The 17,417-nt window shown below is 41.6% G+C and overlaps 1 protein-coding gene across 1 annotated transcript; it reads left to right on the top strand.

The window, feature by feature from the left end:
- Positions 1–910: 910 nt before the first annotated feature.
- Positions 911–17,147, top strand: LOC104506666 (FYVE, RhoGEF and PH domain-containing protein 6-like; the record flags this gene model as incomplete). Its single annotated transcript, XM_010147692.1, has 9 exons — positions 911–994; positions 2,146–2,225; positions 7,153–7,255; positions 7,770–7,916; positions 8,740–8,842; positions 10,789–10,916; positions 11,620–11,748; positions 14,539–14,687; positions 17,111–17,147. Coding segments are annotated over 9 exons (960 nt in total), but the record flags the coding sequence as incomplete, so codon positions are not given.
- Positions 17,148–17,417: the final 270 nt, after the last annotated feature.

The following is a 17,417-nucleotide window of genomic DNA, read 5'->3' as shown; positions in this document are numbered from 1 at the left end:
CATTCTGTGATTCTATGAATACTCTCAAAAATCTGGTGTTATCTCAAGATGGACTTCCCAAATCAGATGTTGCTAATTTGAGTGCCTCTGGCTCGAGTTTTCTTTATTTTGGTTTCTTTTTGGTGTGGTGGATTTGGGGTTTTTTAAGATTTAAAAATACGCAGATTAGTGCTTATACCTTCAGACACTAAAGCAGTGATTTTTTTTTTTCCATTGATCATGTGTGAAGATTTAGTAAGGCTCATGAAACATTTGGTTATTTTGCAAAGAATCTCATAGCAAAAACTTACGAGGTATTTCAGTTTTCTGACCTGTGTTTATGTGCAGTAAAGGAAGTTTGTATCTCTCTGTTGAACAACACAGAAAATAAAAAAAACAATCTCTAGCTGCTCAGTAAGTGCTCTGAATGAACCAAGTCTAGTAGAACAGGAAATAAACAGTAGATGCACGTTTAAACTGGTAAAATTCACATGGTATGTATGGATAAGTTTGTCCTTATAATCATAAATTGCTAGTCTTAATTCTACTGTCTCTGAATTTCTGGAATGGTTTACTTTGTATTGTTAACTGTAAAACCCTTTTAAAGTGGTGTGCTGTATAATACAGCTTGTGTACATGAGAAACCATTTTGTCCTTTCTGACAGCCTGTTCTTTGAGATCCGTACACTGTTTACTCATGTGCCAAGTGTATATTTACACAAGGAGGATATAAATAGACACCTATTGTTATCTAAATTCATACATGAAAATGTTTCTTGGATTCTAAGTGGAATAATAGGAAGTAGAAGATGCTCTTCTGGACAGTTGATCTCAGTGCTGTACAAGTTCTGTAGTTCCAGTAAAATGCGTCTGAAATTATCTGTCTCTAAATAGTCTTTAGTCATTAAAAAGCACTGCTTCTATATTTCAGTTCAATGATGCCCTGTTGTATACTACTCCAGTTCAGTCAGGGATGTATAAACTCAACAACATGCTGTCGCTGGCCGGAATGAAGGTGAGTTACTTGTTAGAATGAGTCTTTCCCCACATCTGTTTAAACTCAGGCCTTCAAATTTTCAAAATACTGCTATTTGCATCGTTGGATAAAGATACTTATGCTACAGGGGAATCCTACAGGCTTAACGTTTCTTGCATAGTATGATCTCTGGGATTGCCATCTAGGTTTCCCTAAAAACATCAGTTGCCACAGGATCATCTCCCCCACATTTCATCCAGTAATGGTCTACGCTGAAATAAGGCTGCCTACTTTTTTTGTTTTGTATTGTAGTTTTTTTAGACTGCCTAACTTTTGCCTTGTAACTGCTTTTCATTGCCCACACCCAGAGATTAGGCATCTCTAACCTGATAAGCTTCTGGTGGATCAAATCTCCATGGTTTATAGAGCTCTGCTAACTGTGAGGGAAGATACGGCTTTTGTTTCTGAGCCTTTGTGAAAAGCATCACAGTTAAGCCCTGACCCCTCTGGGTAATGATGAAGGACATGCACGCCCTATATTGACACTGTCTCTGAGATGGCAGTTAGTGGGAACAACAAACCATCACCTTGGGAATCGAGTAACTTGGCTCTGCTCCTGCCAGAGAAAAGCACCAAGTCCAGCTGCAGTGCAGATCCGGCGGCCAGGTCCAAGCTTTCACAGGCAGAGCTGCAAAATCTCTCTGCCAGCAGATGTCCCATGGTGGCTCAAAGGCGCTCGTGGCTTCAGTAAACTCAGTTACGTTTGAAACCTGGTAGCTGAGAAGAAGCAGCAGGGTGAGCCCTCAGCCCTGGGGCAGTGGGGCAGATGCCCACTCCGGGGTGCACCAGTAGGCTACAACTTGTCCTGCAGCAGCAGCAGAGCCTTTTTTTGCCCAGTTGCAGGAGGTGCTTAGAGGGCAGTGGGCACATTGAAGGCACATTGAAGCACAGAGGGAGGTGTCTGACAGGTCTTGAGCTTCACCCTCCCTAGTCTCCAGCATTTGCATGGGGCCACAACGAAATACCACGGTGCGCTGCATGTAGTCTTACTGTAGCTGGTGTATGATGTCCTACTTCTGAGATTTTTCTCTCTTCTGCAATAAAAATGTGGAGATTTTACACTAAGTAAAACTAAAGCAACTCTAAAAGCAGCACTTCAGTTTCAGTGTAGTTTTCTCTCTCAATTGAAGGTTAAAAAGCCAACCCAGGAAGCGTATCAGAACGAACTGAACATTGAAAGCGTAGAGAGATCCTTCATTCTTTCAGCAAGGTAAGTTTTACAAATGAATAATGGTTTAAAACCCAGCTGATTTCAAACAGGCCATGTTAGCTTTTTATAGCTTATTTTCCTCTTGTGTAATGAATAAGTTACCTATGGCTAGAATAATTACAGAGTAAGGGGAATGACAGATGGGTTTCTGGAAATAAGGTAGGCTTTGTTCGAATTCACTTGTGTTTACATTCAGAAACTGAATTTGAAAGTTTATTTTTAAATGGACTGTCAGAAAGGAAGCCTAGTCATGTGTATTAAGTTTCACAGATATGATATGAATTTGTAGTCTCTAGTAGTAAGGAAGGCCGCCCATTGTAAAGTGGTGGATAGAAGCACAAAAGCTGTACTAAATGTGGCTGGTATTTGAGCTACTGGGGCTTAAGGCTGCAGCTGGTAGGGATTCTGCTGTCCTCAAGACAATTAAAACTCTTGCTTGGTTCCTCCTTTTCAGCTTAGCTACACCTTCAGAAATTTTAAGTAAATTGAAATATTATCCTCTCACTGCCTTTCCTTGAGAGGAACAAGAATTAATTTTAGGCTTCGGTTTTCTTTTTTTTTTTTGTTCTTTCAAGGTCAATGATATGCTCTGTCAGGGCATGAACAGGACAGGATATGAAGCATGAGAATGCATTTTGCTATTATTATTGGTAACTTACATAAATCGGAAGAAGTCATTCTGGTCTTCCAGTTAAAGTAACAGTGTAATTGAAATGAGTCTCAGTGAACCTGAAATTATGGAAATGGCAGGAATTGCTGGAACGGTGCTTGTCTTTACCAGAAAGCCAAATTCTCCATGTAACAGCAAAAGGATACGTGGCCACTAGAGCAGAGCAGTTCTGCATTGCCTTCCCCAAGATGCCTTTAGCAAAGACCTGATTTTGTGGATTGTTGGTTTTACTGTGTTTGAGCTGGAGTTATATATGTTCTGACATTTGTGACAGTGCTGATACCAATGAAGACAGACATGTTTTCTCTTTTGTTTAGCAAAGCTGAGCAAGAGCAGACTGCTGCTTTTTGTGTGACCTTGTAAATACCAACATGAGGATGGCCGCACAAGGATAGCGGTATCTCTAGCTGAGGGGTAGACTGAGGTTAACCTTGTCAGAGCAGCCAAAGGAAGTAGCCCTATTGTCTGAGCAGTAGTTATTTGTAACAAGAGACTTGAAAGGAGTATTTATGTATTTTTTCAACAAATGTAAGTTTCTTACGGGTTTTTTTTGCACATTGGGGGGAAAAAAAAATGCATTTCACAGTTTAAGGTATGATTCTGCTCCAATATAATATGAGCAGGTCCGTGCCGCTTGGGTGCCCTGGTGGCTGCACGTCACACAGACACATGAAGGCATTCATGGGATTGCAGTAGGCAGTGAGAATTCATCTCCGCCTGACTTGAAATAGCATTTCACTTTTAATTCACTAGTTTTAAAATATTGCAAAATATTATTGGAACTTGTGAGAATATTATCATCTGGAAATACAACCTACCTGTTTTCCACAAAACAGGACAGGCTTGTCTTTTTGAGGAACCGATCAAGTGGCAGATTAAAAGCAACTCCCTGTGAAATACATCCTGGTCCATAGGGAAAAAACCCTGTGTGTAACATTCGCTTCAAACTGGACAGTTTGTGGCGTGCTTATGTCCTGACCTTGAAATTACTGCAATTGCCCCCACGTTACCAACTAAAGCTGCTCTGATTTGCTCTTTCTTTTTTAGTGTCATTGCATCTTTGGAGAACGTTCCGCTCTGTTATTGTTATACTCACTGGTAGCTAGTGTGTGTGTAAGACCTTAAGTTACACACTGTGACAGAGAGGTTGCATTTGCTTGGGATGAAGGAGGTGCTGGGGGCCCCAGGTGTAAATGAGCATTTTCAGACCATTATCTGTCTGTGAGGCCTGGGTCTGTTGCAATGTGTGTAGGAGGGAAACAACAAGGAACTACCAGCAGTAGGTGCTTGCATATATTTTTTTCCCAATTAATGATATTGTTCTAATTGATAAATATACTGGGTGTGAAGAAAATCAGTATCTTGTCAATACAGACTGCATCTTCCTTTTGATGATACCTCATTCTAACCGCTTCTTGGCTCCTATGTGTTAAAAATATCAATTACAAAACTGTTCAAATGAATCTTGCAGACACTGGAAACAAATTTCACATCTGTCTTTTTTCAAATAGTAAGCAGTGTGTGGAGTGTACACCAAAGAAGAGATTCTCCTGGGGGTGGAGACAGGGAGGAGTGCAATTAAACTGGTGAAAAATTGCTAGTGATAACTTGCAGAACTGTAGGTTAATGCCTAGACTAGAGTGTGTGTCACTTCAGGTTTGGTTTTACTGTCTGAATTAGTACTCTGTTGTGTCTAGTCTAGGTTGAGGTTCCAGTTTTCCTGGGAGATCTGTAGGCATGTGTATTGTTTTACATGGTACAATGCAGTATTGTACCAGAAATCTCTGAACTGGAGAAACAAGTTAGTGCATCTGCACGACACAGCACTGTGCAGAAGTAAAGCTTTGGTCCTGAAAGCAACAGCCCTGCCAGCCTGACGCCGTCTGTGGCCAGCTGGCCCCCAGCCCCCTCAGTAAGGCGAGGTAAGGATAGCTCATGCAAGACTAGCTCAGCTGGAAGAGGTGTCCTGAAGCTCTGATCCTAGAGCCAACGGGGGCATGTAAGCCCTCCTGGGACAACCCAGCTGCTTGCTCCAGTAGGCACCTGCCACGTGTGGTCCTACCTCGTGTTTGGCGGTAGTAACAATTGCTGGGGCTCTCTGCAGTCCATTGAAATTCTTCTACTGTTTTGTTAAACCTTAAACAAAGAAATAAATAAATATTTTTAACAACCCTAAGAAAATACTGTGATTTTGATATAAGAATGTTGTTTGGAAGGATGCAACAAATAACTGGACCTGCAGCAAGAGAAGTGGTAGGGCTGTGCAGCTGGTGGGGGGAGGGCTGGGAATGACAGCAGAAGAAACTGCCTATTTTGCTGCAGCAAACCATTACATCAGTTCGGTTGCCGATGGCACCGCCTTTGCTCTTAAGTTCTGAAGGATTGTAAAGAACCCCAAAGGCTAGCACGAGCAAACCTGCCAAGTGCGAGCTCCCGAGTGAAATGTGAGGGCGTAAGCCATGTAGCTCATTGTGCAAGCAGCCCCAGGTGATCTCAAGGGATGCTTAATTTCCAGAAACTGTGCCAACTTTAAATTGAATTATTTAATACAGTTTTGGGAACCAAATTAAAGGTAACCAGGTTTTGAAAAAGCCGAAGGAGTTGATTAGTGTTCTGAATGTTAACGTAGCTAACGCAGACCAGTTGCTCTTACTGGATGAGGAAGCAAAAGTAAATCAACTGAACAAAATGTTCCACTCAAAGAGTGTGAGATATTGGGACAGACAATAATACATTGCTTTGCCCTTGCTTGCATCTTATTTCCTCTCCTTTTGTTGCTGTGTGTGCTAGATCGTTTTTTCCCCTTGACAGGCTTCCCCTATGTCTACCTTACCAGATCTGCCCTCTCTGATTCGGTACAGGATTCAGTTTCATCCAGTTAAAAAACCCCATCTTAAAGTATTTTCCTTAAAGGTTCAAAGATGATCACAGTTCCCAAATTCACCTACAAAAGCCATTATATGATGATTGGCGTTGCACACTCGATTTGTGTAAATCATTGCTTTCCTCTTCTCTAACTTTCCGTTTTATATATTCATCGTGTTCAATTCCTTGGTTTAGAAAAATGAATTTATTCGATACTATTTAAGAAGTGGGGAATAAAAAAAATGTTGGTAGTAGTTACTGGCTTAAATTCGGAAGCCATTTTTTAAGCTGGCATGGCACCCTAACCAAGTGGTCTAGCTGTTCCTCTGCCATAAAACTGCTCCTTCCTCCCGCAGAGCACCCTCCATGGTGCTGGCTCAAGTAGCTGTTCAGCTGCGTGATGTGCCCAGTCGGTAAATGGATACAGACAGAGGACGGGCAGGTTGACAGAGATCTGTTACCCAGGCCAGCCCGCTGCACTCACAGGCTGCAGCGTAGCTGCCTGTGTTCGGGCACAAGGGAGAAAATCAGAGCTAGTGGCGGAGAGGGCGTTCAGTAGGCTGCCCTGTGCAGCACCAGCAGCGTGGATGTGTGTTGTATGCAGTGGTGGTGTGCCCACGGCCAGAGGAAGGGCTTTGGCACTGCACGTAATCCAATATAGCTGTGGGTGCCTGCTGTGCCAGGCACTCCTTGTTTTCCCTGCTCCCCGTGCCATGCCGCTTCATCCTGATGTGTTCCTTGCACTTGATAGTGACCCACCAGCTGTGGGATAAAGAGATACAGTAAGCTCATCTGTTTATCTCTGTGGGTTAGCTCATCCAATGGAAAAATTTGGAGGGGTAAGGGAGGGAAAAGTCGTATTTCAAAGCAGCATGACCTGGTAGGAGCACACGGCTGAGGAAGAGAGAGCACGTTTTTCTGACAGAAGTTGGGGGTTTCACAGGGTTGGGTATAACAAACTGCACCCTGAGACAGAAGGAAGTGGGGAAAAAAGGCTTGCTGAGTCCCTCTGGAGGGGGAGGGCCCATGCCTTTCTTCTGGGGGCACCGCTTACACCACTGTTAGTGTTACTCAGGCTGTTCAAGGGGGAAGGGGGAAGCAGTGACATGCAAGCCTTGAAACAATCACAGGGTATTTTGGGAGGAGGAAAGGGAAGGAAGGCATCCACGTTATAACAACAGACACAGAATTCTTTTTTTAGTACTAATCAACACAGATAACTGACACCATGCGGATAGTTAAAAAAAAGCCAGTTTCTAGAGACTGTCTACGAAACTGAAATTGCAAGAGAGTTAAATCAGTGTGTAATAAAGCTCATGGAATTCTAAATGACACTTGCTGCTTAGTTTTAAAACTTAATAATAAATTGTCTTTCTTTTTTTCTCCCAACAGTTCTGCTACAGAAAGAGATGAATGGTTAGAAGCCATCTCCAAGTCAATTGAAGAATATACAAAAAAGAGAATCACGTTTAATCCTAGCAAAAGTCTTGAAGAGGTATATCACACCACTACTACTGTTTTGCTATCGTTTTGAATATGAAGTTTCTTTGCAAGTATTTGGAGAAACAAGAGGCGTTCCATGATGAATAATAAACCAACATGGTAAATGATGAGTGAACAGATGATAGAAGAGAATGGTATTTAATAAGTTGTCTACTTCATAGATTTAAAATTATTTCCTTCCAAAAACCCAAAACCAGCTTTCTCAGTTCTCTCAGTAATCCTGCAAACAGAAAGATGAAATTAATGGATTTTTAACTATAGCAGCTTTTGATACCAATAGACTGGTAAAGCTTGAAAGGCACGCAGCCTTCCTGAACTAATTAAATGCAGCCTGTCTTCAGGCTTGCATTATTAAGGGTCACTGGTGAAATAGCAGATAAGATTTTGAGACCATGATAATTTATCAGAGAGGCTTTCTGACATAATTAGAGTTAATCTATAATCACTGATAAATATTAATCTTTCTCATCACTGAATGTGATGGTATTCTGCCTATGTTCTCTCAGGCAGATCCAGAGAAACAGGAAGAAGATAGTCCTCTGGGATCAAAGGCTCCGATCTGGATCCCTGATACTAGAGCCACTATGTGTATGATCTGTACAAGTGAATTCACCTTGACATGGAGAAGGCACCACTGCAGGGCATGCGGAAAGGTTGTGCAATTTTGTGATTACCTGTTCTGTTAGTCGTTTGCGTGACAAATACAGATGAAGCCTGATTGCACCACGATAACTCTTCTAAAGGAACAGTGTACACTGACACAATTATATGGATTAACAACATCATGTTGGGGGTTGGATTTTTTTGTTTTTTAGAGTAAGGTGTGATGACAGAACAGCATTCAGCCTTTTAACCTGTTCCACGTTTCTTATTTTGCATTTGGAGTACTGGTTATGGTTGTCTTCTGCTTCTGCAATTAAGTAGTACAAACGAAGAGCGATAGCTAAAACGAGAAAATATTTTCCTCACTAATTTTTGTAAGATAAATAATGATTTTATTTTTAGCGTAGTACAAAAGTTATTTTATATTTAACACTTATGAAAGATATATCTAATAAACCTTTCTTTTTCTTGTTTTAATCAAGTGAGAATACAGAATTCAGTGCAGTTGAGACACCCATGTTGCTGAGAAATTGTCAAGAGAGCAATGACTATTTTTAGTTATTTCTTTAGAAGCTTATGATTTAAACAGTTCAATAACACAGCAGGCTTATTCTAGTGTTCATGGATTGTGAACATTGGCTTATTGACTTGTGTAATTCAGTGCTTTTTTTTAATTTAAGTTTTTAACATTTTGAGGAGGGAAGAGCAGCATGTTGAGCATAAGGAAAAGCCAAGATCTCAAACCATTTTCAGTGTAAAATAGGGTCTATTTCCAGTTCTCTTTGGGCTTAACAGTATTGTAGTGAATGTCTTTGAGCATTTGGCGATTTACAGGTGCACATTGTGTACAGTAATGCTTTTATCTGTTTCCAGATTGTCTGTCAGGCTTGTTCATCAAATAAACATGGCTTAGACTATATGAAAAACCAGCCAGCAAGGGTATGTGATCATTGCTTCAGGGAGCTACAGAAACAAGGTAAAGAAAACCTACACAAACTGCGTGTCTTACTTTTGTGGCCCTGTCTGTGCCTCATCTTTACTGCTTGCTTGGAGTACCTAATTCTGCTGGTGCCTGAAAAGTGGTTGGCATCTGAGGTTGTAAGAGCCCACACAAGTCTCTGTAGAGAGAGCTAGGAAAGTGAATTTGCAATACACTGGCTCTTCCTTCCAGAAACATGGAATGATTCTGGAATTCCCTGCAATAATGACATGTAGCTTATGCCGTTTTCTTTTTGAGGTAACTGGTGTTGCATTGTTTTTCATTAATCACAGGGTACAAGTGTACATCAAAGTCCTTGCAGCTTAGCATGACCTCCCAGTGGGTTCATGTGAACTTTTACTCCCTGTAACTTGTACGCTTGTAAACTTCATTTTTGCCAGCTAAGCTGCCGAGACAGCTGAAGTTCTGGGGCTCTGTAAAGCTGCAGGCCTTCATCTTAGTGAAGCTGAGTCTCTTCAGCCTCAAGCCTCGGCTCATCTGGAATTTAAGCAGTTGATATATCTGCACCTCAGTTCTGAGGGCAAACTCTTAATCGTTGCCTACTGCACACTGGCGACATGGATTTCAGTGTAAAGCACCACAGCTAGAGCTGTTCTCATTGACACTCTCGGAGAACGTGGTTCTGTTGATGCCTGCTGGCAAGCAAGGGTTAGATAGGTGGTTAGTAACTGTTGCTTAGAGAGGGCGTTCAGGGTCAGTTTTCTGATAGAGAACTCGGATCCATCTCTTTGAAGGACCTTCATGTAATTATGTAGAAACAAATATACAAATCAATGGAGGCATCTCCCAGTGAGGTGGGAATCCAGTTCTGTCTCACAAGACTTGCTCTGTATTCTGCCAAGGACTCCAGCATGAAGTACGCAAGCGGGCCGTAAGCAGGGGCTGAAACCATTTGCTGCCCTTCCTCCTGGCAGAGGCTCCAGTTCAACACAAGCTCTGTAGGGTATCAGGAAATCTGCGGTGCCCCAGTGGAAAAGTCAAGCTACAGTTTCCAGCCTGCTGGGGGTGACATTTGTCATGGAGATGTGGAAAGCAGCTTGGACAACCCTTGAAGTGGTGGTGGGAGCCTGCTGTGATAGAGCAGGCAGAATGCCTGGCCTACCTGCAGGTCTGTGTGCTGGGCACTAGAGGCTGCTGTGCTGCAGGCGATTGCAGGGAATGTAGCTGGGAAAAGCTGCAGAGGTACAGTACAGCTGGCAATCCAATTGCTCTCCTGCTCTGCTCATTGTTTCAGAGCCTCACCACGTTCAGAGACAACTCTAGAAAGTAGACTCAATGAGGGAACTCTTTCCAGGCTGAGCTGTAAAATAGTAGTGGGTGTTGCTTGAAAAGGGAGTTTTAAAGGAGTAAGGTGTTGCACAAGTCTTCCAAGAGAGATAAAGGAACTGCCTGTGGCAGTGGAGAAAGACAGCACATTCTCAGGAAATGGGAATCTCCAGAAGTGGGTGTGTGCTGGCATGCTGCTGAAGAGGAGCTCTACAGCATCCCTCCTGAAAAAAGCTGGGAAGATAACATGTAGAGAATTGAAGGACGGAGGGCTGGGGAACAGGTACAGCACTGACTGGACTGCAGAGGACATCTCTAAGAACTTGGTGTGGCTTTTAAGAGTTGAATTTTCACCCTGTGTATGAGCAAAGGTAGTTCAACTGCAAAAAACAGTGAAAACAAACCAGACCAGTCTGTTTAGCTGTAAATTTCTTGTGTTTTTTTTAGCCTGATTGATTTGGGAGATTCTAAGTCATGGTGTTGATGATAATACCATGACAAGTTAATTCAACACTGAATTTAATGTGGCTGGGTGTGAATCTGAAGTACTGTAATCAGAATGAAAATATCAGCTGCTTTCTAGAAGAGAGGTCCAAGAAGGTCTGTGTTTAGTTACCTGTGACATGAAAGCAATAGATTCTTCCTATGCATTTTAGATAACCAGTGCACTCCGAAGAGCGGGTCCCCAGTCAACCATAAATCTCCATCCAGTGCCTTGTCTACAGTCTTACATAGTATTCCCTCTGGAAGGAAGCAGAAAAAGATTCCTGCAGCCCTCAAAGAAGTAAGTGCTTTATTGGTCAAAAGTAATGCCTTGTTGGTATCATATCATCAATATTAACAATGAAAAAAAATCCCTATCTTGTCCATCTTCTCTAGGATCAGAAGTCAAAGTTCACCTGTAACAGTGGTTTGGGCCTTAGTCTGACACAGGCAGAGACTTGAACTGTGAAGCAGTGTATAAACTGCATAAACTCTGAGATTGTGATGCAGAGATAGTCGGAACTGTAATTTCTTCCCTGTGTTTCAAGGACTTGTGATTTACTTCTGCCCCAGCAGTCAGTGAGAAGAATCCTACGTCAGCTCAGCCCTTGGCTTATGATTAGGAAAGGTAGAACTAAATTCTGCCTGCCTACACTGGAAGTCTTGGGAAGTGGGAGGAAGTAGTTCTTCTTCTTATATAGGAATGTGTGTCCTCCAGCTGAACATGGTCCTCAGTGTTTCAGCTCTCTCTTGTCCTGTTGTATCCAATTTAAGTTCCAGTCCCTAGTGGTGGCAGAAAACTCTCTTCCAGACCAGATAGATGGTGGCAGACAGATTAATTTTTCTTTCAGCCATCTGAGTTAATTAGCAACATTGAGTTGAGATCAGGTAACATTTTGAGTCTTTGACAGGACAGGTTTCTGGAGATCCATTTTAATAAAGCTGTACTGCAAAAGCCTGGACTGATGCGTAACTCTTGGGTGTTGGGTTATTTTTCACCTCAGGTTTCAGCAAATACAGAAGACTCTACGATGAGTGGCTACCTACACAGATCTAAGGGTAGTAAGAAACCATGGAAACACCTATGGTTTGTTATAAAAAATAAGGTGCTATACACTTATGCCGCTAGTGAGGTAAGAGCATACGCATTAGAAGTCAAATATCCAATGGTGGTACTGTATCTGTAATAAAATTGTTAATTTTTATGACCTAGAAACAAGCTATAAAATTAGATCTCCTTACAGTAACGGATCTGATTGTGATGTAGTGTTTTGAAAAGGCCCAGTGAGCTTGGTACCGTAATATGCTGATAGAGCTATGCTCTTTCTGATTCCAGACCTAGCTTTGAGTGTCTGCACTGCACACCATTGCTCAGTTGTAGGTATGTTCTGAGTCAGTCGAATACATGGGGGTCTCTTTAGAGGCATCACACTGGAGTAGTGGCAAAGCCAACATGATGAAAGCATCTTGAAGTGTTTTGTTCTGCAGTTCCATAAGGTATTTCGAATGCTTGGAAAATGAGCAAACTGAATCTCTTGACTTCTCCTCAAACTGTCATCTTCAGCCTGGAGTTATTACTTAATATACAGTGCTGCAGTAAAAAATAAATGCATCTTGTCAAATGGCATTTGCTTCTTAATTTAGGATATCTAGTCCTACTGCAGTGTGGAATAATCTCTAACCAATATATCTAAGCTCTGCACATCCCAGTGTATGCTGATGTAGTTTTATTGCGTCTTATGTTTTGCAACATACATGGATGTATTCTAGCACTGGAAGATAGCGGGTTTTGCTTTTTTGTATTACATGTTATAACTTGCTGATAGCTTGCAAGAGCAAAATATCCAGAACACCTGTTTAAAGGTGTTGGAATCCCCCACTTCATTTCAAAATGTAAGCCCAGCCTATCCTGACTGTGTAAAGAATTACGATTCTTCACAGGGTATTTCCTGAGTTGTGCTCAGGGTTGTTCCTGCTGTAGTGCCAACCTTTATTTTAGCACTTATGAATTATGTCCAGAAGCTGAGATGTTACTTCCACCACAGGTTTGGCAATGGTAAAAAAAAAAAAAAACAGCAAACAAACAAACAAAAAAACCCACACCCATGAAAAAACCCAAACAACATGGAATTCTAAAAGATCTTTAATTATGTACAGAACAAACTTCTGCAAAGATCTGAAAATATTTCAGAGCATTGTGTCTCTTCTGGCAGTTGCAAAGGAGATTTTTCAACTATAAAGTCAGACGTTTTAGTCTGACAGTCACCTTATTTTCTTTTGCTTGGCTTCCTCTGAGATACCAGCCTTCCCGAGTGGCTTCAGTCTGCACTCGCAATCACACAATTAACTCTTTCCTGTTTTCTTTGAACTAAGGAAGCCTACAAGGAAGCTGGGGGCGAGGGTGGAGCACTTTTTACCATTGCCTGTAGTGACAGGACAAGGGGTAACGGGTTTAAATTGAAAGTGGGGAGGTTTAGATTAGATATCAGGAAGAAGTTCTTCCCGGAGAGGGTGGTGAGGCACTGGAACAGGTTGCCCAGAGAAGCTGTGGATGCCCCATCCCTGGAAGTGTTCAAGGCCAGGCTGGACGAGGCTTTGAGCAACCTGGTCTAGTGGAAGGTGTCCCTGCCCATGGCAGGGGGGTTGGAACTGGATGGGACAGGCCGGAGGAGCCTTGGAGCATGCTGGTCTAGTGGGAGGTGTCCCTGCCCATGGCATGGGGGTTGGAACTGGACGGTCTTTAAGGTCCCTTCCAACCCAAACCATTCTATGATTCTAAGGAATAGCTGGCCTTATTTTTCATCTTGGTGAGCCATCTCGTGGGAGACCTTGTTTGGAGAGTCTCGAGGGAAAGTTGTAGCGGCTGGTCCAATGTGGCCTTATAAAACACCGCTGTGATATGAATATTAGTGGTATGAAGACCTAAGGTAGTAAAACAGATTGCTAAGCCTTACTTGACTCTTTTCCAAGATCAAGAAATGCTGCTCTCACAGGATACTTCTGTTTCAGTGTAGAGGCAACTACCAAAGTCTTCACATGATATGTCAGTGTTTCTGGACATTCTTTGTTTATTTTCTTTATCCAGAATTATTGCAGGATCTGCCTAGTTACAAAACATCCTTTTGGAATTTGCAGAGGGTAAAAATACTTTTTTTTTTTTCCCCCCCTCTTTCCAAAAATTCTGTGCATTGTATTAATTAATTAAAAGAAAATGTAAAAGAAGGAAGTAATTTAAATGAATGAGGAAGGGAAAAGGTTGCCATTTTAGCCAAGTTTTGAAATTAAGTGGAGGTAAACAGGTCTAGCTTCTCCTGCTGCTCTCTCCTGGCCAACCACTTAGGAATGCTCAGCAGCTATCTCCACCCCTCCTGCTGATTTTCAGCAACAGAAAGCAAAATAAATTCAGCCATCACATGCATTTGAAGTGCGACTCCAGTGCTTTTGAGAATATGGGCTATATCCCTAGCTCCTCCTCTTGGCATGCTCCCTGCAGCTGATGGCATCCCATACTGCTCCTGAGACAACGGAACCTTACGGCCAGGGTGGCTGGGGCGAGCACTGGGCTGGCTGGACCTGTAGTCTGCTGCCAGCTGGGAGTTGATCTTCTGACATGGTAGTTGACTTCTGACAAGTCTTTACCAGGCAGAATGATGAGACTATGCAGTGAAAGACAAGGTGGATGTTACCAGGGGAATACAAAGAGGAACAGCAGTGTTGAAGTCTCTGAGGTTTTGTTACTTCCCGTTCCCTGACTGACGCATGGAGACTGTGAAAAGCAGCATTTTGTGCATGACTGTTCGTAACAAGTTGTTTGTTGTGTGATCTCTTGCAATGGTATGGTGCATGGATAAAGCCTAAATGCATTCCTTAGTGTGCCTTGCAAGCTCTAATTTTGTCTTGTTTGTTTTTCCCCCATGAAACAGGATGTGGCAGCGTTAGAGAGCCAGCCTTTACTTGGATTCACAGTCAGTGAAGTAAAAGATGAAAACTCAGAGTCCAGAGTGTTCCATTTACTGCACAAAAACACTTTATTTTACATATTCAAAGCAGATGATCCCCATTCAGCTCAAAAGTAAGAAACTCTTTGAATTCTCTGCTACTTTATTCTAGAAAATGTTTGAGAGGTCAAGAATGTTACAGACTAAGCACAGGTTTAAAAGTGGTACATTATATAGTATGTAAACAAAGCTTTTAAATTACATAAACACAAGGTCCTGGTTTCATTAGGACTTCTGAAATGCTTTAAATAACGGAGCAAACTGTCCTCTGCGAAAAAATGAGTCTAGGAGAATGGAAAAGAAGTCTAAGATAAAATAAGAAATCTTTCTTTTTCCAAGCTGATTCCTCTATCCATGGTCTGCTCAAGTGAAAAGAGAATGTTACCTTCGGAGAAATCCAGAAAATGTGTTTTGTGAACTAACTGATGTGTCCCTTTTTTTTTATTTCCAGCTGTAAATCATAGTTATTTTTAATGACTAGATGGCACTGACAGACAAAGCAAACCCTAAAAAGCAAGGGAGAGACCTTTGAGGTGTGTGTGCAGATGTGCCTGAGCAGTCAGGCATGCTTCATACATTGAGACCACAGGCTTCCATTCAAAGAACACACGCACAAGCTCTTCCGTTTCAAGTCCTGCTGCTCTATCTGAGTTTGGAGTCATAATTATCAATTTACGTATTGTGTGTGGTTTATATAAAATAACCTAGAAGCTTGGTCATTAATCAGCAGAAAACATTTTTTATTTGAATCAGGGAGTAAACTAGAAATGGGCAAGGAAGCAGTACATTTAGTTATCTTGCTTACATGCTTAGCTTCTCTGACTGGTTTCACTGCAGTTTTCCCAAGTGAGTTTTACATTAATAAACCATGTTTCCTGCACTAACTAGTCCATTATTAATACTCAAGCATTCAAATGGCTGCAGGTACAGTGTTGTGCAAATAGGGCTATTCTAAAAAACAAAGTACCCAGGAGAACTGAAAATTCGGAGCAGCTGAGAACGTGTTTAAGGACACTTCTCTACACACAAAATCTGGAAGCCTTTATTGGATTTTTGGGGCTATTTTTTCTTGCCGATGCACACAAATGTTTCCTTGTTAATTAAAATAGTGTTCTCTTGTTTCCACTGTGTCCTCCCTCATTTGTACTATATAAAACAAAACTAAAAAAATCCAAGGCATTCAATAGCTCTGTTTGCCTATTCAGACAATAGCTTTTGTCATCAGTAGGAAAACTTGAAATTGGACGTACCCTGTTGGTTCCCTGTTTGGGAAATTGGACGTGAGGCTGGGAATAACATGAAGTACCTGATGCTGCAAGCTTTCTCCACGTGTTTAATATTCTTAGGAGATTTATGCTGAAACTGCAGAATAAATGCTGCTTTGACAGCATTAAAAGAAAAAACAAATAACGTGCTGTTGGCCTTTTTATCAGTGGACACCATTTTTTTTTCCTGTTGGGGCCAAAGAAATATGTGATGTATTTGAGTAAGTACAGTAGTAAATTTTAACAGATATTTACTTTTCTGATGAGCTTTGAAATTTGTCAGTCCAGTACTATATTCAGTGCTTACACTGTTTATGAATTTGTTGTATTTGTATTCCATTTTAGTTATTTTTAATGAATATATGGCAGTGGAAAATAGAGTGAGCTCTATAAAGTAAGGTCCAGAGGTTTGAGTTGTGTGTGCAGACAGCCACAAGCACTTACACGTGCTGAATATGTTCGTACCGAAAGCTTAAATTAATTAATTCAGAGAACATGAATTAATTCATTAATTAATTTATTCAGAGGACATGCATGCGCTTACCAAAGTAAACACTGAGGGCAAGGAAGAGCCAACATCTGTGACTAACACTTAGGTACCCTGTGAATACTAAGACAGGTCTGAATTTCTGTGATAAAGATAATTTTACAGTCTGTCTCATTCAGTTCTTGCAAGATTTTAACTCGGGGGGGCGGGGGGGGAAATCGTCAGTATGTGGGCCCCTTAACTTTAAATGTACAGAGTTCAGCCCTCACTCAGAAGCCAGAATTATTCCATTTTTTACCTTATTTGTCAGGGTAGCACTGGAGTGCTTCAGAAACATTAATTTTCTGCAGCATCCTTGAGAAGTTGAAGATGTTTATTACCTCCATAATTAAATCAAAACAAAAATCACAGCTATGGGTGTAAAAGTATGTGAATATCAACTTTGAATTCCTGTTTTGAGAGATGTCAACTCTTTGGCCCTTCCCCACCCCTTTATGTATACTTGTATTTTGCCTGGTATATTGTGCAGGGTATCTGTTCGTGTGTGATTCGGTAGTAGCACGTACCGTGTGTGTGAATACAGGTAAGTTCTGTGTCATCAGGCAGGGGGAGCATCCCTCCTCCAACCCAGCCCGTTTGCCCTGCGGCTTCCTCCCTCAGCCCCACCGGTCCTTCCTTTACCCACTGGTAGAAGTGATTTATGCTTTTACCAGCAACTTCCTAACAGTGTGTCATTTTCTAATAGGTGGATAGAAGCTTTTCAGGAAGGCACCATATTATAGCAGTGTCAGCGTCGTGCCTGTGAGTTCAAGGGAAAATGTCCAAGGATGGTGGTAAACAGGGAACAGCAGCCGTTGAAGAAACGGAATCCTGCCGTTGCGGCCTACACAAAATGGTGTATTGGTCAGGATTAGGAGTTGTTGCATTTTTAGTGTAAGGTAATATTTTTTTAAAGAACTGTGTGTATTTCTGTGTTGATACAAAATGTGTTATTTATTAAATTCCAATGTTTACTTTAATGGTCAGAATTATTTGTGAGGCCTGCAATGAGG

Source organism: Eurypyga helias, unplaced genomic scaffold (assembly GCF_000690775.1).
Source record: "Eurypyga helias isolate BGI_N326 unplaced genomic scaffold, ASM69077v1 scaffold14182, whole genome shotgun sequence".
Lineage (NCBI taxonomy): Eukaryota > Metazoa > Chordata > Aves > Eurypygiformes > Eurypygidae > Eurypyga > Eurypyga helias.
This window is presented reverse-complemented; position numbering and strand designations above follow the sequence as displayed.